General features: G+C 35.6%; 1 protein-coding gene and 1 long non-coding RNA gene across 2 annotated transcripts in view; one reads left to right on the forward strand and one right to left on the reverse strand.

The window, feature by feature from the left end:
• LOC132791603 (uncharacterized) overlaps positions 1 to 23,342 on the reverse strand; it is a 55,320-nt gene that overhangs the window by 25,938 nt on the left and 6,040 nt on the right. The gene's annotated exons all lie outside the window — the stretch shown is intronic.
• Positions 13,077 to 14,050, forward strand: LOC132791225 (uncharacterized). The gene is made up of 5 exons (XM_060800065.1): positions 13,077 to 13,184; positions 13,247 to 13,418; positions 13,475 to 13,563; positions 13,624 to 13,783; positions 13,846 to 14,050. Exons 2-5 carry the CDS (start codon positions 13,295 to 13,297, stop codon positions 13,914 to 13,916), a joined length of 444 nt encoding a protein of 147 aa, XP_060656048.1. The 5' UTR covers positions 13,077 to 13,184; positions 13,247 to 13,294; the 3' UTR covers positions 13,917 to 14,050.

The raw sequence follows: 23,342 nt of genomic DNA on the forward strand, positions 1-23,342 counted from the left end.
ATACAAACAATAGAATACAAGCTTGTTCTAACAATTTTTATAGTTATTGGCATGGGATTATTCATTTCAATTTGAATCGTCATACAAATTCAATCTAATTGTCGGAAACTGTCAAGACAAGCCACAAATACATTAATTTAAGTTGGCTTTCTGCAATTTCAAATTAACCACAACAAATTTAAATTGACTAATCATTTTAGTCGTTAACAAAAGGTATTAATTTGGAAGAAATTATGGAACCAATCGGGGCTGTTTCATTTTTTTTGCATTGCAAAATTAACTTGCAACAACATCATAAAAATATCTTATTAAATACTCAAAACGGTAGAAGATGTTTGTCTTCGATGAGCTTTTATTGTTATGTGAAAATTATAGTCTCTCTTTGCACATATGGGAAATGTCTAAATGTCTATACACACATCGTTTAGTACGCTGAACAAAGAGACTCAAGAGATAAGCATAACAAATTTTTTAAGTGTTTAAGCTGCAAGCATGCTTGTAGTAAAAAAAGAACAAGTTAATTGTTAGGTACCTGCTAATCATATTAAGTAAAGCCTTGTTATAAAAGTACACTAAAAATATATATTTATAAAATATAAAAATACTATATTTTGTATATTGACATTTTACTATATTCATAACATTCCATAGACTGCATAATATACCAGATTGTCAGCCAAAGCAACCACCTTTTTTTAACATACAGAAGTATTTCTTACACAATATGTCTTCTACAATTGTTATCTGATCAAACCAACAATTTTTTCAGGAATCTTAAATACTGTAGTTATAGATATATGTACCAAAATCGGCTCTAGCTTCGAAATTACGCTTATTATTCAATTTGTTTCGATTTGAGAAGGCGGAAGTAGGCGTGACAACTTTGAAAAATAACTTGCGCTGCGTGCGTCTGAGATCAAGTGTTTCATACAGATGGATAGGAATATACATATGTACATACTTTATAGGGTCAGAGCGACTCCTTCTGAATGTTAAATATATTTCCAGCAGGCACAAAGCTATAATACCCTTCTATCCTATGGATAGCGCGTATAACCAGTAACACAGCTAAATCAAATTAGAGCATTGTTCCAGAGATCTATGTAGGTATTTATACCTACAGAAAGAAGAAATGTTCTTTTTACTGAGCGCCTTAAATTTTCTTTAAAATTATTGAGAAAGAATGAACTTTTTACGTGGAGTTTTGAAAGCCTGTCACTAATCACCTTTTAGGACAAATAACTTTATATTTACGATTTCAGATTATTACGTAAATGGTCATTCCATTTTATGGCATCTCCAAATATTATTAAGAGCATTCATAAATTTATGAAATGTACCATAAACGCTGAACAGAACTCAAATCGGTTTCACTCATCAGTTGTCAGAGCAGGAAGTAAAACTACCAGCCTGGCCTCTCGCTGATTTTGTTGGCGTGATCGCGCTAAAAATTATTATTCATTTATCAAATAAAATTCATAAAAAATATGAACAACAAAATTTCATGTCGAAAAGCCGCCCACTTAGTGATGTAATTATTAAATTAAAGTGATCGACTTGAATACACTCTGTAGTTTTAGCAATCAAAAAGGCGGTCAAAGAGGCCAAAAATTGAACGAATTATGATTTGTGGACAATGTAGAAAGTGCATTACAAGGTATAAAAACCTCAACAATTTCAGTGGTCTCTTGAGGTTTAGTTTTGTGACCACTTTTCCGTCTGGGGCGTATACGTAATTTACAAAATTAGCCAAAAAAAAAACGGACTTAGACAAATGGATTGCGGAGGGACGTCGCTTTGCATTACGGTAGATTGCAGCAGTCTAATTTCGGCGATAATTACGTGCAATTTATTTAACGATGATTTGAATGCAGCACTATCAAAAACATCATTTCGGGAGCCGCACTCCATTGCGCTTAGTTAAGTGGTTGCTTGGCTAGTTTAGTGGCAGAGCGCAGTCGCTTGTACTCGTAATTCCGGTGGATTTAGAGCTCGAAGTTTGAGTGAGTGACGTCCATCCAAATGACAGATTTTATGAGCCATAAAAAACTAAGCACGCACTTTCTGCATTTCCATATTCAGTTATGCATTGAGAGAAATGATAAATTTGTTGTCTTTGGCGGTATATTTGGATCCAAAAACCTTTCAAAACCAATCCTCATATGTCAAGAATTGAAAGTGTATCTTGACCAATCGTGACATAACTTAATTGCTTTAAGATGATACACACAATTGGCTGTCTTTTTGGCTTCAAACTCATCTTCTTGCACTACGCAATCACCAGTGAGCTAACATGAACTGCACTCAGAGCTGACGCTGACGTTGTCCAAGTCCAAGCTGAAGTCGAAGCCAAAGCCGAAAATGCATCAGATGGCCAAATCAAAAACCAAATATTGGCGATTTAGTCACCGAAAGAGAAGTTGCAAAAATGTTTTCACTTGACTGACTTTTCTGGCTCCATGCAATTTTCGCACTCAAGTGGAGTAATTTGCGGTCGTTGTTTGAATTGGCTTCCCCTTCCTCGCACCTTGTCTCTTCCCCCCCCCCTCTACCCGCTAGCCTAACACATTCATCTGCCAAAGTTTTCGCTTTTGACGGCACAGCACGGCCAATCGAAAGTTGAACAAGTCCATTTCGACGCTGTATTGGACACCGATTGTGCGGCTCTAACTCTCAGCCTCAAGTGGAGAGACTGAAACGGCGACTGCGACTGCAACTGGAACTGCAACGACTGCGACTGAGTGATTGCTAATCGTGACGGGAGACGGAGACAGAGACAGAGGCGGGAGATGGAAATGGAGTGGAGAGGGAGAGGGACGGGGACGGGGCGATGCACATGACATAATGATGGTTGCGGTAAACATTTGTTATAACATTTTTGTAGACAACTTTAGACACACACTGAGTAACACCAACCAGAGTTTTAATACATGGCAATAATATGTTAACACAATTTGATTAGTATATATTTTAGTGTTGATCTTCGAGTTTGAAGTAAAACTACAAGAAATTGTTTTATGATTAATTTAATAGATATATTTATATCTAAATTTGAGCACAAATATTTGATTATTTAAATTAAAAAATGTTATGCTATGGATCGAACTATGAGAATTTAAAAGAAATGAAAAACTATTCTAACATTATGAAACATTATTTTATTCAATACAATTAATTAATAAATAAATTACGAAATTATGTATATATAGTATATACATAGAAGATATCTCATATTGGAAAATTATTGCTATTATTTACAATGTCTATAAACAAATAATAGACATAGAGATTGATATCGATTTTCAGTTGTCTGTCTTATTATTTTTGGCTTTAATTTTACTGCTTAAATATTAAAATACAAAAATAGTAAAATACCAAAATACTGAAATTCAAATCTACAAAATTATTAAAATACCCAAATATTAAAACACTTAAACTTGAAAATACCAAAATACTAAAATTGCAATATACCAATATACTGAAATATTAAAATACAAAAATCGTAAAATATTTAAATATTAAAACATCTAAATACTGAAATAGAAAAATACTATTATACTGAAAAGGAAAATACTAAAATACGAAAATACTAAAATACCAAAATCTTAACACTAAAATATGGACTAAAATAGCAAAATATATATAATACTAAAATATTATAAATCTAAATATTATAAATTTGAAATATATTTTTGTACATGGAATTTCATTAATTTGAGGTTCTGGCACTTCCTGCCAACACTTCAATTGTTTTGTTTAACAAAAATGCAGACAGATCTGCATTGATCTTATCTTTTGAAAAACCATCGACAGCTTTTCTTCAGATACATTGCAAATTGTTCGTGGAAATATATCTTGATTGTTTGTTGACCAGTGTAATTAGATTGTCATTTTGAAAGCAAGCAAAATCATACAGTGACACTTGTATGATATGAATAGGTAAACCTTTCATTAACTAGATGCGAATTATTACTCTGCCGAAATACGTTGACATCGTTGACAATTGTCAGAAACTGTGGATGATTGGTGTTGATTGCTGCACAATTAAAGTTTTGGAGAGGTTTGCGAAGACAGCGATAGCGACAACGACTGCGACAACGACAACGAAAGGCGCGCTTTACTTATATAATGCCAGAAATGATTTACACAAATTATTTTGTAATGTGCGTTTGGCAAGTTGATGTTGCTGAATTTGGCCAGGCTTAAAGCTGCTCCAGCTACCACTCTCCATTTATCTATATGTCTATCTGTCTATCCATCTCTCGCTCAAACTACTCTGCCTCTGCCTGTCGCCGTGAGCCGTAAGTCAAACAAATCAGTCGTGCCAGAAGATTAATGGCAGCATTATTGTGTCGCCTGCGCATAGTCATCGTCGGCATCAGCATGAGCCTTTCAGTGTTTCACTGTTTCAGTCTTTCAACCTCTCAGTCTCACAGTCTGGCAGTCTCTCAGTCTCTCAGTCTCTCAGTCCCTCAGTCTCTCTGCTCTGACCATGGCCCATCATCATCATTGGTAACTTCATCATGCGACTGCCAACTGTCGACTGCCGACTGCCGACAGCCGTCCCTGGTCATCGTTGGCTACCATAACCCGCTCACGCTTACTATGTGAGTCGAGTCCCAATCCCAATCCCAATCCCAATACGTTGCTTTCCCTTCTCACATAATCGTTTCGGCCGGTCTAAAGCCTGAGCCTGCCGTTTGGGACTGGGCTCTTTGTTCGTCCTCGGTGCAAAAATGTTGCATGCGATTTTTCTTGCAGTAAACAATTTTTCATGCCAGCTGTCCTGCCTTTGGTCTTTGCTCTGTCTATTCGCCCACTGTCTGTCTTATTATGCCATTGATCAGTTTGTTTTCCCAGATTTTGAACGCTGTCTGGCTCGTCCTGTGTATGCGTTCGATATTAGTATGCAATAATACATCAAATCTGATTTCGATTTTCTGCCAACTTTAACTAAAATGATCTCTCTCTCTCAATTTTAACTTGTATGGTTGAACTTTAAAGGGTTTCTACGCTTAAGCTCAGTCAAGTTTGCATTTTTAATCGACTGTTGGTCCACTGTTCCTTGGTACTAAGTGATTCACATAGCTGCGCTATTCTTTAGTACTTTGGCTGTCAAAGCGGCCTTCACGTCTTGTTAGTAACTTAATGGGAAAGAGACTGAAGGGAACTGCACTTGGAGCGGAGGCTAGGGCTATACAAATTTGTCAACTTTATTGAGCTGCGCGCTTGAGGACAGCTTACCTCACAGGACGGGGGCCGGGGGCGGAAGGCAAACCAAAAATGCCGCCATCCTAAGCCAAAACAACAAATTTTACATTGTGCGGCCGAATGTAAGGCTGATGAGGCGATGAGGCTGCAGTGCCTGCAAAACTTTTACCATGGCAGTAAGAAGAACATTTAATTAAATTCCTTTGCACCTTTAGTGCTGCGCTAAAAATTCCAGCGTCGACACACAACTTGCTGGCAAAAGACCTACAACTACAACATTGCGATAGAGGGAACAACAACAATAACAACAACAACAGCAGCGACAACGACAACGACATTCAGCAATAACAAATTAATCTTTGTGGTTTGCGCAACCGGAACTGGGAGAGCTTTGACTCCGACTCCAACTCTGACTCCGAATATGTCCATAAGAGCGTAAGCCGTACAAATGAGGCATTTGATTTTAAAACTGGCGCAGCGTAAAAGTTGCTAACAAAACGGATAACGGGCCATCGACTCAGTTAGTATTTTATGTCGCCGACTGGCGTTTTTATGGCCAACTCTCTGCACTCGCACTCTCGCTCTCCTCTCTTCACTCTTTGGTCTTCGGTCTGCCACCCGCCCCCGTGGCTCTCTATTCAATCAACTGCTGAATTATGTTGACAAAGCACGCACACGCCCAAAACCAACTGCCAAACAGTGTGGTACAACAGCTAGGGCAAAGTTTTCAATTTACGTTTTTAAGGCTTGTGCCCTTGGCTACCTTCTCTCCCTTCTCTCAAAACTCCCGACTACCGACTGCTGTCTCCTGTCTGCTGTTCGGGTTATGGTTCAGTTTCTGGTTCTGGTTCCGTCCGTCAGAGAGGCTCCACAATTTGCTGGCACTTGCACTTCGTCTTCAATTTTGCAAATGCGCCTTAAGTCAGGCCACGTAAGCGGATGGAAATGCATAACAAAGCGTTTCTTATTAGCATGGCAAGCAAACGGGGGAGGAGGGAGGCAGAGTCAGGTTGAGACGGGTTCAGAGGCCTTTTCTTTGAGACGACTGTTTAATCGATAAGTTTTTAATATTAACTTTACCTCGGTGCACCATTTATGTCCGACAAACATTTACAATTCCATCCATAGCCAATCAATATTGTGCCAAATTACCACCTTTGGCAAATGTGTAAAATTGTTGCTGAATAATTCAATTACATTCGTAAAACTAACGACTAATAATAATGAAAATACATTTGCAGTTGTAAAACTCCAGCTGAGCGCCGTTTTACGATTTGCGTTATATTATTTTATGCTTTAACAAGACTGGGGAAATAAGGAAAATCTGCCGGTAAAAGATATTTTATGGTTGCGCCAACTTCAGTCAAACCTCACCGAACGCCTACAGTAAAATTTTTTTATACAACTCGTATTGCTAATGTTATTTCTTCCTCTTTTTTTGTTTTGCTAATTGAATTACTTATGGAGCTATTAAGAGACTTTTAATAGACTTTCGAATATGCCATTTATTGCCATGCAGCTTTAGTACGCATTGAATTGTGCGAAATTTATATCAATAAGCACTAAATGCTAATTTGCATCATCTGCATGAAGACCTAGATCAAATCAGTTGATAAATGTCAGCGCACAAAGAGAAACAATGAGGCAGCAAAAGAAAAACCACCTCAACAGTTTGAAGTACGCATATCGTAGGAAAGATGTAGCTGATGCTGTGCGCAAAATAGATAGACGAGAGGCAACTTTTCAATTTCTTTGCCCGCGGATGCTGAGCGAAAAAAAGGCATTCCGCCCACACTCTCTCGATTTATCAGAAATCATCTTGAATCATCGACAGGCAGGAACATCCTGCCTCAAAGCATGAGCAACAGCAGCAACAGCAGCACACAGGGTTTTGTCCTTGGCGTCGTTTGGTCCGTGGGGCAATCAATCCGTGTTAATGGCTCCGCAGCTAAATCGAAAAGATTGCCACAACACAAGAAAAAAAAGAAGCTAAACAGGACAATGTGAAAAACAATAAAAAAACGAAGGAGGAGGATGGAAGAGCAAAAAAAAATCTGCTGAAAAATTGAAAAGTTTGCACAAATATTTTGCCACTTAAGCTACACAATCTTGGCAAAGACGAAAATATGGCGAACGCAAGTTAAATGATTGTTATTTTGTTGTTTGTTTTGTCGGCTATCATGTTTTCAGCATGGTGGCATTTTAGAGCTATTTAATTATGTACTATCTGCAACTTGGCCAAATTCGACCAGCAACAACCGGGCAACCAAGCAAAACTTGGCTGCCCTGCAGCGGGCCGACCAAAATGTTAAACTAAGTCAGTCCGAAACCAAGAAACTGAAAGCACACACACACACACACACAAATACACAATTTCTTGACATGGCTTTAACAAAACGCTAAAGCGGAGGATGCGATCGAGGACGAGGACGAGGAAGTGGAGTAAAATTGGAGGCGAGAGGCGAATGCAATTTGTATACCCTTCAAATGCGGCTCGTTATTGCGAAATTTAGAACTACTCGAAATAATTCCAACAAATTTTGCTGCAAACGATGCAGACGCAGTTTTGCCAACTACAACAACTACGACAACTACAAAGACAACAATAACAGTGTACACTGTACAGTGTACACAAGCAAGGCAAACCAACACGCATATGTAAACGCAAAGTACATTGCACGTGAAATATTCTGTCAACCTGCAAGAATGTCACATTCGAATTCCCCGCCGACACTTGAATACGAAAATATTGAAATACTTTAATAGTAAAACATTTAAAATACTAATATACTAAAATACCAAAATATTAAAATACCAAAATAGTAAAATACTTAAATAATTAAAAAATACACCATAAATTTGCGAATATACCAAAATACTAAAAATATACTATAAAATAATAAAATACAAATATACTGCAAACATATTTACAAAATACGGAAATACTTAAATAGTAAATTACTAAAATACCTAATGACAAAAAAGTAAACAACTAAAATAAAATAAAATACTTAATAAAATACCTAAATGATGAAATAGTAAATTACCTAAATTTTTTAATACTAAAATACATAAATATTACTAACAATGAAATACTAACACTATTCCTTAATACTATTTAATATTTCAAATGTATAATATTATATATTTGTACATGGGTAATTAATATTATTATAATAACATTTGAAATTTGCGTTCAGGTATTTTGGTCAACTTCACATTTGAGATGTCCAACAAAAGTATGTCCGTTGGGAATTATAGAATTATAAATTGTAGAGTCTTATGGAAAGGCATCAATAGATTTGATTTAGATATGTGTATGATAGATTATACATCAAATAAATGGGTATATAAAAAATATACAAATATAAAGCTGCAATATTTTTACTAACCAATAGAGCAACTCAAAGTAATACGTTAAACCAGTCGGTTCCCTGGCGAAATTCTTTTCACATTTACTATATAACAATGTGAAGTAAAGGAGTAGAAAATTAAGTTAAATGTTAAGCAAACCTTGAAAAAAATACAAAATGAATATAGTACACTACCGCTTTTTGTTTAACTTTACTTGAGCTAATATAGATATTAATGTTTAGAAATCGTTATATTATAATTTATTTTATATATCTTTAAAAGTGTTTCGTCTATTAAATATATAACACACTGAGCAACTTTGTCGCCTGTCAAAGTTGCCATATCAAGCAAGAACAGTTAAGAGATACCAGCCGATTTTACCACAATCCGTTGCAGCTAACGTCTGTCCCTCTCACTCGCATTTCCCATCTCTCTCTCACCCACTTATTCTGCGCTACTCCCCCCGTTCTCCCTTGTTCTTTATGTGTGGATGCGGCACGTGCATTAAAAGTTTAGCGCCAAAGTTGTGGGTCCTCGTTGCCCGTTGCCCGTTGCACGTTTCCCGCTGCCCGTCAACCGATGCCAGTTGCCTGTTACCCGGACGCAACCGGCGCAAACCGGAAGTGGTGATGGCGGCATGTGCCACGCACACGAAACCCAAAAGCCGGGATGAGTCAGGGCCAGGAACAGGGCTGAAGCCATGGCAGTGACAGTGGCAACTGCTGCAGGAGAAAGCGTCGTTGCAGCCACGGCAAGTGGCATGGCTGATGTAGTTTAATTATGTAGAAATCGAGACACGCACTTTGCTAGACAGCGTCAACGATGGATGCACAGCGTGCATGCATGCAGAGGAGATAGGGAGTGTGGTGGAGAGGGTTTTGCAATCGACACGCCCACTCAGTGACACAACGCCCTTAAAACTATCACACGCAAAATTTGTGGGTTTTTATCGGGCAGTTGGAGTCGGAGTTACAGTTGCAGATGCCAGCATCAGCAGCAGCAACAGCTATGTGAGTGAGATTATAAATTCTGTTGCATGTCAGTCGTTCGCTAGGCTTAGACAGGCAGCCAGCAGTTAGCAGATGGCAACTGGCGGCTTACAGGTAAAAGGCATCAAGGTAGCAGGTGTAAATAAATGCTGTGAATTGCATTAAGCTGACGGATTGAATGAGAGTAAGATTCAAGAAGTGCCACAGGCTGAGCTTAAAATCATAATAAATATTATATATAGGGAAAAATACCAAAATAGTTATATAGTGCAATACTTAAATATTAAAATACTAATAAATAAAAATACTAAAATATTATAATATAATAATACTACTAATAGAATACTAAAATATAACAAATACTAAGATTTCAAAGTACAAAATATAAAAAATACTGAAATACTATTACTAATACTAAATACTATTGATATACTAAAATACTAAAATATCATAATACTAGAAAATTAAATAAGTATTATACTAAAATACCAATATAAAAATAGTAAAATACTAAAAATAACACTATAAAGCAAGAATAGTTAAGATATACCAGCCAATTCTACCACAATACGTTGTAGCTGATATCTGGCAGCAGGTGTAAATAAATGCTGTGAATTGCATTAAGCTGACGGATTGAATGAGAGTAAGATTCAGGAAGTGCCACAGGCTGAGCTTAAACAACACAATAAATATTATATTAAAAAAAGGAAAAATACAAAATAGTAAAATACCCGAATACTAAAAGCATTTTAGTAAAAAGTCAAATTGCTAATATTCCAAAATACTAAAGTATTATAATTTTGAATTATTAAAAAAGTAAGATACTAAAATATCACTAAAATACTAAAAATATAATATACCAATATACAAAAATACCATTACTAACACTAATACTAAATACTATTTTACATTATATATTTTTTATAAAGGTTATTATATTTAGAACAACATGTAAAATCATATTAGTGTATGCTGGACTTATAAAAATTATGTTTTGTCAAATTTCTTTGTTCATCAAAACTTGCAATAAATAAATACTATACGCCTTTCTTTTTTCTGCTTTACTTGTTTTAGCAGGTTTATTTGTGCTTAGAAATAATTCTATTGTAGACGAATGCTATATTCCTGTTCATCTAATAATGCACAATTTTGTCGCCTTTCAAAGTTGTCATATCAAGTAAGATTAATTTAGATATACCAGCCGTTTCTGCCACAATCTGTTGCAGTTAACGTTTGGTATCTGGTAGCAGGTGTAAATGAATGCCGTGAATTGCATTACGCTGACGGATTGAATGAGATCAGTAAGAGTAAGATTCAGAAAATGCCACGGGCTGAGCTTAAAAAACACAATAAATATTATTAAAAAATAAAGGGAAAAGTGCAACTCTTATAGTGCTGGGCATCACATAAATTTTAATAAACCCACAAAGTCAGTGAAAGCTGCGCAGCGTTTTTCCTGTTAGTATTGCGAAGCGTAAACCGTAGGAGACAGTCGTTTATATCAATTAGCCGCCCCGTCTGCCAACGGCAAGAGGCGAGCGAGCAGTTTACAGTTTACAACGCGATACACTGGGCTGCGGACACTTATGCTGAGTCCTTACTTGGGTGATGCAGGATAAAAAGGAAATGGAAAGCTGAGCTAGCTCACAGATGTGACAAAGGTGCGTGGGTAAGTATATTAATTGATTTATTTGCGAAACTCAAAGAACAGGGAATAGACTATGTAACTGCGTAATGTTTTTTTTAAATTTCCAATTGCATTTCGGAATTTAAGTATAAAATATAAGCTTTCCCCTTTAAAGGTATGAGCTGGATGCGGGGGGAACTACAAATAAAACTTCCAGACAGTTGACTGAAAAACAATTCGCGTTGCCAACGCAATTTCACACTTTACCAGCTACAAATTGCAACATCATAGTCCAGCGGTTACACCCACACGTCGAAATGTTCAACGGATTTCTTCTCGCCCGCATCGACATCGACTTCCAAGGGGGAGTGAGAGTTGCGGAGGGGTGTAAACGTAGCCGCCTTGCCAGATTATAAAGATGACGATGGCGCCGCTGATGCTGTTGCTGCTTTTGCTGCTGCTTCTGTTGTTGGACTCTGGCTATGGAATTTTATGATTTATGAGTGCGTTCTGGCAGACATGAGCTTAAGGGGTTGTTGTGGAGTGAGCCGAGGGTGAAGGCATTTTTCTTGCTTCTCTACTTCGCCCCCCTTTCCATCATGCCTTCCTAAAGTGGCGCCACAGAAATTGTTGCACTTTTGTGGCAGTGCCATTGGTCCAAACACAGTGAGCGCAGGTTCAGGTCAGCAGCGTTCCTGCCCATTTGATAAATGAGTTTCACAATTTTCCAATGGCCAGCCATTGGCAAGAGTTGAGCCCTGAGTTATGAGCGATGCGATGAGGATACGTGGCGACGCCACGATGCGATGAGGACGCGAGGATGTGACGATGACATCTTCTGCTTTTGCTTCAATCTGTCAGACCACAGCAAATTGATGTAATCACCTCAATTCTGCACCCTTTAAAAGTCAACTGCAGAAACCACAAACGTAAGTTAGAAATCCAAAACATTGCCTAACGTGAATTTGTCTGATGTGCTAAGGCAAAGTTTTTATTAATATCGTTTGGGTTGAGAAAGTTTGCTTACAATGAAATAATAAAGATTTCATATCCTCCTTAGAGTAAGAGTTAGTTGCATATACATAAATATATATAAATCTATAAGTGCATTATATATATTTATTAATAGTATTAAAGTGATTTTCTGTAGTTGACTCGAGGTAAATAAATTTTAATGCTGCATTAAAAAATGCTTTGGGTACTTAACATTTTCAACTCATACAACTCAATTTGCATTAAATATAAATTTATGGACACTGTATTTATACAACTAGGAAAAGTGGAAAACGTTTTTTCCGCTAGTCCAAATCGAAATGGACGCAACACAAAGATAAAGAGATCTTCGAACTCACAAAGAATCAGCTCTATAAGCCCAGTCAAACATCTCAGCAACTAACAAATAAAATTTATGGACTCCATCCACTTTTGTATATGTTTATGTAATCAACAGCTATAACATTTATTTTAGACATTTATTCGCATCTAACTTATTCGTCATAAAATATATTGAGTAATAGTAACGATCAATAAAAAATATCAAACCAAAGTAAAGCTTGTAAACGTAATTTTATAGTTTACATGTGTTACTATTATATTTTATGATATTATGTATTAAATTGCCATTAGATCAGAAAATAATGAATGATCAATTTGACTTAATATACTAGATTGACTTTCACTTCACATTGGGAAGTCAACAAAAGACAGATAAAGAGTTGTTCAATGTGCAATTCATTTAACATATTTTATTAAATAATTTTAATATTAAATGACGTCATTTTTAAATCCATTAAATCTACAATTTTAAATGTAAATCAAATAATATATTTGTATACTGCATTGACTTTCTCTTCATGTTAGCGTTGTTTTAGAATGTCAAAGAAAAAAAGCTCAAAGTTATACAACAACCAGTATATTTTACAAAATTTTATTTAATGTGTTTACATTAAGACAATTAGTTTTTAAATTTATTGAATGTATTAAATATATTGTATATTTTAAATGTAAAGCAAATGTGAAATTTTCAGCTTTCTTACTTTCATTCAAATAATGTTTTGCTTTTCAGTTCAAGCACCAAATTTAAACAACTAAATCATTCAAAATTATTTAGAATATGTGTGTATGTGCTTGGGATGATATTTGGCCAAACACTAGATTATCGCGATGGGCAAGCGGATATGCAGCAATTTTGCAAATAGTAATGGCTATTCTTATACTTTATCAATTTATCCATGCACGTAAGTGAAGATGATTTTCTATCAGTTCTTTTAATATTAATATTTCTTTGTTTCAGACCAAAGCGATGTTTCTATTTGGGTAGCTATTGCAGTATTCGTTATACTGATATTTATGGCATTTTTGCTGCTCGTTGGAGTTTTGATGGTGACTGTCATTTTCTTTTGCAAATTATAATTTTAATGAGAATCTTCTTCTAACTTGCAGAACCATAGAACCGTACTGAAAGGGTTTTTCATACTTTTTATATTCGTTGGAATTGCTAATATAATCTTTTTAATACTTAATGCTTTCCAATTGATTGACTGGCGCGAAGGTGAAGAACATAAATGTTGGTTGGCCTATGTCCTCTGTACGGCATTTACAGGTGAGTTTATTTACCTTTAACGCTTACTTGTAATATCAAAATAATGTCTATGATTCACTCAGGAATTTTTGCATTCACGCTAGTCGTAACATTCTTTTACATCAAATATTTAAAAGACGCGGAGCCATTGTAAGACGTTATGTGGAAATGATGTATTATAGGTATGAACATTAATCAGTGTGTCAATGCAGAAAGAGAAGATAATGTTGATATAAACAGACTAAATATACATATAATAGATTATTCGTTGTAATTCATTAAAGGCATTAATGGAATCTATTCAGATTATTTTATCATTGTATTCCATTCCTGATGCTTATTTTGCTTTCTTAGCTAAATGACGCAGTTCAAATTACTTAGTATTATCCCTTTTTTTGGTTTTTAAAAGTAGTAAATAGTAAAGTACGTTAATACTAAAATACAAAATACCAAAATAATGCTAATACTATTATTAAAAATACAAAAATTCTAAAATAAAAAAATGACAAAATACTATAACAATAAAATATAAAAATCCATAAATACTAACACTGAAACTCATTTATCATTAGAAATGAGTAATATATTTGCATATAAATTATTATTAGAACAACATTTAGTGCAAAAGCATCATTTTGAAAATCATCAACAGATTTTGTTTAGTTTAATGTGTATGCTGGATTAGTTATCCACACGAAGAACAGAATGTGAGTATAATAAATCTTCTGATTAAATGAAAATAAGAGAGATACCGTAATAAAGATGTTGATATTAGTATTAGTATTTTAGTATTTTGTTCATTGTAATTTATTAAAGATTAAAAAGAAAACTCAGATTATTTCAGCAATCTATTTCAGTCGTGTCACGCATTGTGCCTGCTAAGCTCTAGCTAAATGACTTAGCTCATTTAACTTGATATTTTCTTTTTTGTTTATAAAGTAAATAGTAAGGTACTTAAATACTAAAATACCAAAATACTATAATAATAAAATACTAAAATGCTAAAGAATTTAAAAATTTTTTTTTAAAATACTACAATACCGAAATACTATAATAATATAATAATAAAATACTAAATGCAAAATAATTAAAATCCTAAGATAGCAAAATACTAAAATAACAAAATACTTTAATGTCAAAATACTAAAACATTAAAATTGTCAAACACTAAATTACTATTATACAAAAATGTATATTATTTTTGCTAAAACATTAAAATTGTCAAACACTAAAATACTATAAAACAAAAATGTATTTTATTATTATTAGATTTAACATCTAAAATTACGGTTCATTGCATTACAACCATTTTTTTCTAATAAAATCGTCGTCATTCTATTCCAGTCGTGTCAAAGCAAAGTACTTAAATACTAAAATACCAAAATACTACAATAAAATACTAAAATACCAAAGAATTAAAATCCTATAATACCAAAATACTAAAATACCGAAATAAAATGCTTAAATACTTAAATGTTAAAGTCCTAAAACAATTAAATACTAAAACTCGAAAATACTATAATACAAAAATACATATTAACATCTAAAATTACGGTTCATGGCATTACAACTGATTTTTCTAACAAATTCGTCGTCATTCTATTCCAGTCGAGTCGCTTATTGTGCCTGCTTAGTTAAATGACGCAGCTCATATTACATGATATTTCCTCGTATTGTTTTTAAACGTTTTCCGCAAGCCAAATAGCCAACAATTCTGCAGCAGAACAGAACGGCAAAAGGACAGACAGAAGCACTTGCTGAAATGTGGAAACGTGGTGTGCACATTTCCAGCTCAATAGCGCGCTCAATGAATAATTTAGTTGAAAATTTCGGCGCACTTTTTGTGCGAAAATGCGGTCTATACAGTTATTTGAGTGCAACAGCTAAGAGCCCCAGCATCCAACATGCCAGCATCCCGGCATCCCAGCATCCAGCATTCATTCCTCATGTCTCTTCCTCATTCAGTCTGTTCCTCATAGTGGAAATAAAATTTATGCGTTTTTCCTTACAGTTTTTCTCATTTGGCAAACGGCGTTTATTCTTCATTTTTTCCATTTTGTTTTTTTTTTTTTTGTTCTCCTTTTAGGGGAAGGTGTTCTCTGATGCCTCATAAAATGCCTTGCGCAACAGTTGAAAAAAAACGTCTAAGCACCCCTCCAACTTTCGCCCCCGCACCACACCGCACAGTCGGACCATTACCTACTGCACTTCGCTGGCGTTGCCATATCAGCGCCATAAATAAATTTTCTGTTTGACTTTTGGCGAAATTGCAAAAAAAATTGAATAATAAAATAAAAAATACTGCATGATATGGCAATTGTGGGCGTTTGAGCACGGTTGCTCCAGGACATGGCATATGTGTCTGTGTGTGTGTGTGTGAGTCTCTCTGTGTGGGTGCGTGTGTGTGTGTGCGTGTCAGCACATTACTTTTATGACTGCAAGCGTTTTCTGCGGGTAACCAGAATAACAAGCACAAAACTAGAACTATGAAATAAAAGTGCAAAGAAGCTATTGTGTGTGTGTGTGTGTGATAAAACTACAAATTAAGCGGCAATTGTCAAAATTTGTCGTGGTTGCATATTGAGCACACTCAAAACATTTATAGTCGACTACGAAATACTCTTCAGATATGCGAAAAATTTTTGTAAATGGATTACTGATTTCATTTCGATCTGTTTTGAATTATTCTGAATTGTTATTTTGTGAGTATACTATAAATATCTAATACTATAAAAGTGAACTGAAATAGCAACACTTAAATGCATTATGTTTGTTGCTCCCAAGAATTTTTAATGTTAATTCGAACTCTCTTTTATTAATATACTAAAAAAACTGCTCACTCTCGTAATGTTTGCAGCCGCTCATACATTCACAGTATTAAGTTATTTAGATTATTTACTAAGTATTATGTTATTTACATTATTATGTTACGAATTATGCTAAATCTGTAATGATAATGTATATAGTATCTGCTACAAAAACCAGCGAAAAGGTTTTTTTAGCTTGTCAACATCGAAAAGTGAGTAATGAGTAGAATCTGACAACTGTCCATAATGTTATTTTTAATATGTTTGTATACAAAAATGTATAACTAAAAAATGTTTTAAAGTTAGAAAAGTTTCGGGTCATTTTATCCTAAAAGTATTTCACTTAAATTTTAATCGATCAATATTAATATAGGACTAATTGTGACCATTTCGTGTGGTTTGTGCAAAGTTTTAATAGTTACTGACTTTAACATAACATAAGATATAACATACAACATACATGCATACATGCATACGTTGCTGTTAAGCTAATATACCAAACAATAAATGTATATACTTTTGTTATTCATTCTGTTTTTCAAGAACTTATTTACCAACAACATTTGCACGAAAAGGCGAAATACAAATAAACTTTTCATTTAATTGTATTCCAATATAAAATGTTCTGTACAACATGGTGAAGCTTAAAACTAAAAATATCATTTACTTTTGCATCAAAATAAATGCAGCATAAGAGACACAATAATATCTATTGTTTTGACGTTTTCTGAATATCTGGTAGGATAAAAAACTTCAAAGCTATTCAAAAAAAAAAAATACATAAGCAGCTGCAATCGATTGTTTGCTGTTGTGGACAGCATAAATGTTTATGATATATATGAATATATATATATATATGTAAGTACACTAAAGTTTTCTCACTTCTTTTAGTTAAATTAGTTCGAATATTCCATGTGACATTATAAAATTGTCCATGTGCAAATTCTTAAAAATTCGTAACAATTGGATAATAATATAGAAGGTTTAAATGACGAAAATGTGTAATGTTTAGAATAATACAGTAGTAGAAGGAAATATGCTAAAAGTAGAGTATGAAATACAGAGGGCCGAATTGCAACATATTGTTGAAGTTATTTATGTTTATTTCATATTTCTTTAAAATTTTGTAGGGCAGATGCATATATTTTGATAGTAAAAGAAGATAGTATTTTATTAACGTTATACAATAAATGCGATTATGGTTCGATATGTTTTGCTTCTATTATTGAGAATGGGCCACATTCAATGTATGTTGAATAAAGGAACTTTGAATAAACCTCGTAGGTTAAGTTCATCAAAATGAACTCACATTTAAAATGCCAAGACCAGTGAGAACTGTGAAATTAAGGGAGGAGTGAGGAGGAGAAGGCATATGCAAAGCTGAAAATCCTTGAAGCGAGTCCTTGTTCGAAAAATGTATCCCGAGCTCCGAGTTTGTCTTCTTAATTAGTGGCCAAGTTAAAGAAGATGCAGACAAAGCTCAAACTCTGTCCGTGTTCCGTGTCTGTGTCTATAACTATATCTATATTTGTGTCGACTGTCGAATTGAATAGCTTTGTCTGAGCTCTGTAAGTGTATGGGTAAGGGTTTGTGTGTGTATGAGTGTGATATCTTTTGCCATGCAGCAGTCTGCAGAACATTTTGAGGCAAGTGTTTGCTTTGTGCGGATTATGATTATTATATGGCAATTATGCGTTTGTCTTTTGTCAATTTTGTAGTAAGTGAGATTGCCTTAAGTAAATGCTGAGCGGCAATTTGTCTCAATTTGAAAATAACGCTTCGCAATCAAATCGAGAATTTACTCTTGGCTTTTCGGTGATATTAGTCTTTCAATTGCATGACAGCATTTGGGTGCATTCTACATTCTGCAAACTGCACTTCGAATCGATAATAATCCGGGAATTTGTGGCAACTCGCAGCTAAACAATATGCTGCAATTTGAGACCAGACTCAATCGTTCACTCACACACTTTTGGTAACGCACCTTCAATAGACAAATTAACATTTCGACAAAGGCAACCTAATCAAATGTCACAATCACGCATGCGGCTTTTCTCTCCTGGCCTGGACGCAATTCGCTCCCTTTTGCTTTCCTGCCTTTCAGCCCGAATCCTGAACGCATCCTGGCCCAAAGTGACATTGTGTTACCGGGCTGTAGAGGGGAGCGAAGGGGAGTTGGCCTGGCAGTGCCACTTTTTGCCAGCTCTTTGCATAACTTTCACTCTTGTCAGTTGCAAATTACGCCGCACGTTCACCCAATGCGAGGTATGCGAGTGTGTGTGTGTGTGTATGTGTGCGGCAGAGATGTCGTAATTTAAAGCTTATTTTGACACTCACAGCCTGTGGCAGGGTCTGGGCAGGGTCTGAGTCCTAGCTCCAACTCCAGTACGCCAGCTACAACAGTAACACCCAATTTGCATCTTTCAAAATCGTGTTTTGTTACATTTTGTGGATGCGCAAAAATTTGCATACGACAATTAACACTCCAAAAGGCGCGCATGAGGGCGACGAAGGGACACGCGGCAGGGCGTTGCTCTTGGTCAGGCGTCGTTGTGTCTAAGGGTGGCAACAGAAGCAACACCAACAACAGCAACAGCAGCAACAACAGCAACAGCAACCACAACAGCAACTGTATCTTATGTGAGCAGCCTATTCTGCATATTGAGCTAGTGCAACAAACGTTGCAGGCATTCCCCTTACGACGTTGCGTATACGTGATGTTGTCTACCACACTGACAAGACCAACAGCAACAGCAGCAAGTGCTGTTTACGGTACAAGGGAGAGAATTGAGATATGTAAATGCTATGAATTGAAAAAGCTATTTTCTTCGCTACATGCAGCCAGAGAATTGTGTGTGTGTGTGTTGCTTGCTTGGTAATTTCAACTGTCACAAATTCTATTATTAAATTCTACGTTAGCAAAATATGTTAATACGAATTGCAAAATATTTTTCCACAAATAGTTGGCAGTATTTATTTATAATTTGCAGAGCAACACTTGCTGACAGAGAGTGTGAGAGAGAGAGAGAGAGAGTGGGAGGAAGGGAGAATACCTTAAAGTAAATTAAGAGCCGCAATCAGCCGCAAACATTTCACACACACAAACCTCATCCAAGCTGAAATCGAATGACAGACAATTGTCGCGCGCTTACCCCAAAAGGGTTGCAGCAACTCCCCAAGTTGCAAAAGGGTTGTTGGCGTTTGTTGTTTGATGCCGATACTGATGTTGATGCTGATGCCTGATGCCTGATGCTGTTGTTGCTGCCAAGAAACGTCATGATAAGCACACACACACACTCGCACACAAACAGAGAGTCACTCACATACACAGTTGCACTTAATACGCTTAATTGACTTTCATGTATGCACGAGTGAATGCAGCGACACGACTGCAGGAAGAGAAGGCGACAAAAGGGAAGTGGGATGAGTGGAGAGTAGGGAGAGGGAAGAGGGAAGAGGAGAGCACACATTGACGGCTGCATGTTGCATGTTGTTCGCCAGGCTGCCGCATCGCTGAGCCAAGCTGATGACGATTGATGACGTGCGCGATGTGAAATTAGCTGGGCAAAAAGCAAAACTCAAAAGCCAAACAATAATCTAAAAGCTATCGATAAATTACTCTTTAACTATTTTGGTGCATCTTTAACTCGCGCCTCAGTAGAACAACACGCTCTGCGTCCTGTTGCCTGTCGCCTGTCGCATTGTCAAAAGGCATCCATAATCGCAATCGCACACAGGATGCGAGCACACAAAATGAGAGCAGCAGCAAGAGCAGAAGCTGAAGCGAGTACATTCATTCATTCATTCATTCGCTCACTCACTCACTCACTCGCATTTAATCACTATTCACTTCATTGAATCACTTATTCAGCTGCAGTCCAAAAATGCCCATATTTCCCATTCTCTCTCTCTATCTCACACTCTGTCTTTGTCTCTGTCTGTGTTGTGGGTGGTGTTTGCGTTGTGTGGATTTTGTGGCTATTTTACAGCACTCTATTGTCCATGTATTTGTGTGGCCAGCTGCACACAGCTGTGTGTATGCGTGTGTGTGTGTGGCTGTTTATTTGTGGGCTTGTCATTCGCATTTGACAGTAAACCGTTCAATACATTCTACATAACTCGACAATTATGCAAGCATTTTAAACCTATCAATATTAGTGAGTTTCCTCTACAAACTGAATGATTTACAGAGTCGCTTTTTTTTGTGAAGTTGCCATTGTCAACATAGCGGAAATAAAGTAACGATAGTTATCATTATCAGATGCGATTTTTCAATTATTTCTTTCGCTTTGCAGCATTAATTTGTTACTTTGTTTTTATATCCGCTACACAAAGGGTAACTTTGTGCGTGCAAAGTTAACAGTGACTAATTTCCGACCCTATAAAGTATATATATTCATGATCTCAGACTATTAAAGATAAAGAAGCGATGGATAAAAGGATTCGCTCAAGTACAAATTTTACAAATTATTTAATAAATACTTTTGTACCACAAAAAACCGACTACTGAAATTGGGTCTTAATTACTTGGGCTGACAATCTGGTATAATTTGTGGTCTATGGTATATTTTGAATGTAGTACAATATTGATATAGCCGATTATAGCTTTCGCTATATTTTGGTATTTCTGCAGTATATCAATTTGGTATATTTATGGAATTATACCGCACTGTTTTGCTGTTATTCAAAATCAGTTGCGAGTATCTCGCAATTTTCTTACTCAATTTAAGTTAGAAATTTATCAACTGCCATTTTCATTGTAGTGATAAATTTTATAAAAGTTGTAAATTTGAAATGATTTCTTGTGATTTTAAGATACTAAATATATCAACATAAAATATATCAATCAACATAGATATTTCACATAATGCTAATGTTGATTACACTGTATATTAAACTTAATGATAATGCTATGTAAGTAAATACAGATCCTGTTAAATTAAAGCTGTGAGCTACAGTCGATGAATAAAGATATTTCGCATTTAAGCTCAGGATAATTGTTTAGTTTAAGCCATCAAGTTAAACTTGTGATAGTCATTATTAAATCATGTTAAATCATTTTTGATTTTGCAAATATTTCTTATCTTATTGAGATAAAAAATTGCTTAGGTTTAGTTGGCACGTCCATTTTTATAGAGTAGCCATTGGCAACAAAACAAATTTATTAACCGTTTTTAAAAATAAACTTGCGATGGTTATCATTGCCATCGCGTTAAGATATAATTGTGGTTTTTATACCCGCTACCCATAGGGTAGAAGGGTATTATAACTTTGTGCCGGCAGGAAATGTATGTAACAGATAGAAGGAGGCATCTCCGACCCTATAAAGTATATATATTCTTGATCAGCGTCAACAGCCGAGACGATCTAGCCATGTCCGTCTGTCCGTCTGTGTGTCTGTCCGTCTGTCCGTCTGTCCGTATGAAACACTGGATCTCAGAGACTATAAGAGATAGAGCTATAATTTTTTTTTCGACAGCATTTGTTATGTTTGCACGCAGATCAAGTTTGTTTCAAATTTTTGCCACGCCCACTTCCGCCCCTGCAAATCAAAAAAATCGAATAACAAGCGTAATTTTAAAGCTAGAGTTACGAATTTTGGTATATACAATATTTACTATAGTAGTTATGATTCCTGAATTTGGTTCCGATCAGATAAAAATTGTCGAAGTTATTAAAGAAATACTTTTGTATGGGCAAAAACGCCTACTTACTAGGGGTCTTAGTTGCTTTGGCTGACAATCTGGTATATTGTGCCGTCTATGGTATATTTTGAATGTGGTACTATGTCGATATACCAAATATACCATTTGGTATATTTTTAGTATTTTTGCAGTATATTCGGTATATTTTGAGAAAATACCGCAAAATATGTTTCTTTTATTCAAAATGGGTAGCGGGTATCTCACAGTCGAGTACACTCGACTGTAGCTTTCTTACTTGTTTAATTATCGCTTGCTCGTTCGATGTTAATTTGTTTTATTTAAGCTCCTTTTCTTAAATAAAGTTTATAAAGATAGTAAATATGTCATATTTATTGATATCATATTCTGACAGTTGTGATATTTCAAGTACGTCTGATGCTTTCGTTTATTTAGGTTAGTTTAACAAAGTTAAGATAGTTATCATCATCATGCTAAGTAATTTTATGTCAGCTGTGATTTTTTCATTTATTTCTTTTACTGTTGGATTACCAAACTGAAATTGTTTAGCTTAAGCCATCATGTTGACACGTTTAATACTTGAAGCTTAAGCGACAGAGCCGCAATGCACAATGAAACACACGTGCTTGGTTTTTGTTGCTTTATTTCTCGCATGCCTCACATAATTCGTGAGTGCATTAAGCCCTTTTTGAGACTTCTGATGCTGATTTTCTTGCACTTGCACTTCAATGAAATAAAATGTGAGCCTTTCTCAGGCTCCCTCTGTGTCAGCTCTGGCATTGTTCGACTGTCTGTGTTTGTGCCTATTTGTCTTTGCAGCAGTCGCTCGTTGCATCGCTGCGAGTAAAGTCAATGTCAGGCAGGCATCAAGGGAAACTCAATTATGCACACAAACACACTTACACCTGCAAGGATACACACACACACTCGCACACTCGTGCATTAACTAGATAGCAGAGACGCATACATACATCACTTTTATTTATTTACATGCCGGCAGAAGAAATCCTTTGCTATAGCAGACAGTCGCACCTTGGCTACTCTACCTTTATTTCGTATTTACTTTGCTAGCAGATTTCCTTGAAGTTCAGCCTAGAGATGCTTTGGCTT

This window comes from Drosophila nasuta, chromosome 3, assembly GCF_023558535.2.
Source record: "Drosophila nasuta strain 15112-1781.00 chromosome 3, ASM2355853v1, whole genome shotgun sequence".
In the NCBI taxonomy this organism is placed as follows: Eukaryota; Metazoa; Arthropoda; class Insecta; order Diptera; family Drosophilidae; genus Drosophila; species Drosophila nasuta.

What these genes read in the sequence shown, in the direction of transcription:
- LOC132791225 (XM_060800065.1), top strand. Translation starts at nt 13,295, where the DNA reads ATGTGTGTATGTGCTTGGGATGATATTTGGCCAAACACTAGATTATCG. An exon ending in TTATCAATTTATCCATGCAC is followed by an intron (nt 13,419 to 13,474) that starts GTAAGTGAAGAT and finishes TCTTTGTTTCAG; the next exon opens with ACCAAAGCGATGTTTCTATT. An exon ending in TGCTCGTTGGAGTTTTGATG is followed by an intron (nt 13,564 to 13,623) that starts GTGACTGTCATT and finishes TCTAACTTGCAG; the next exon opens with AACCATAGAACCGTACTGAA.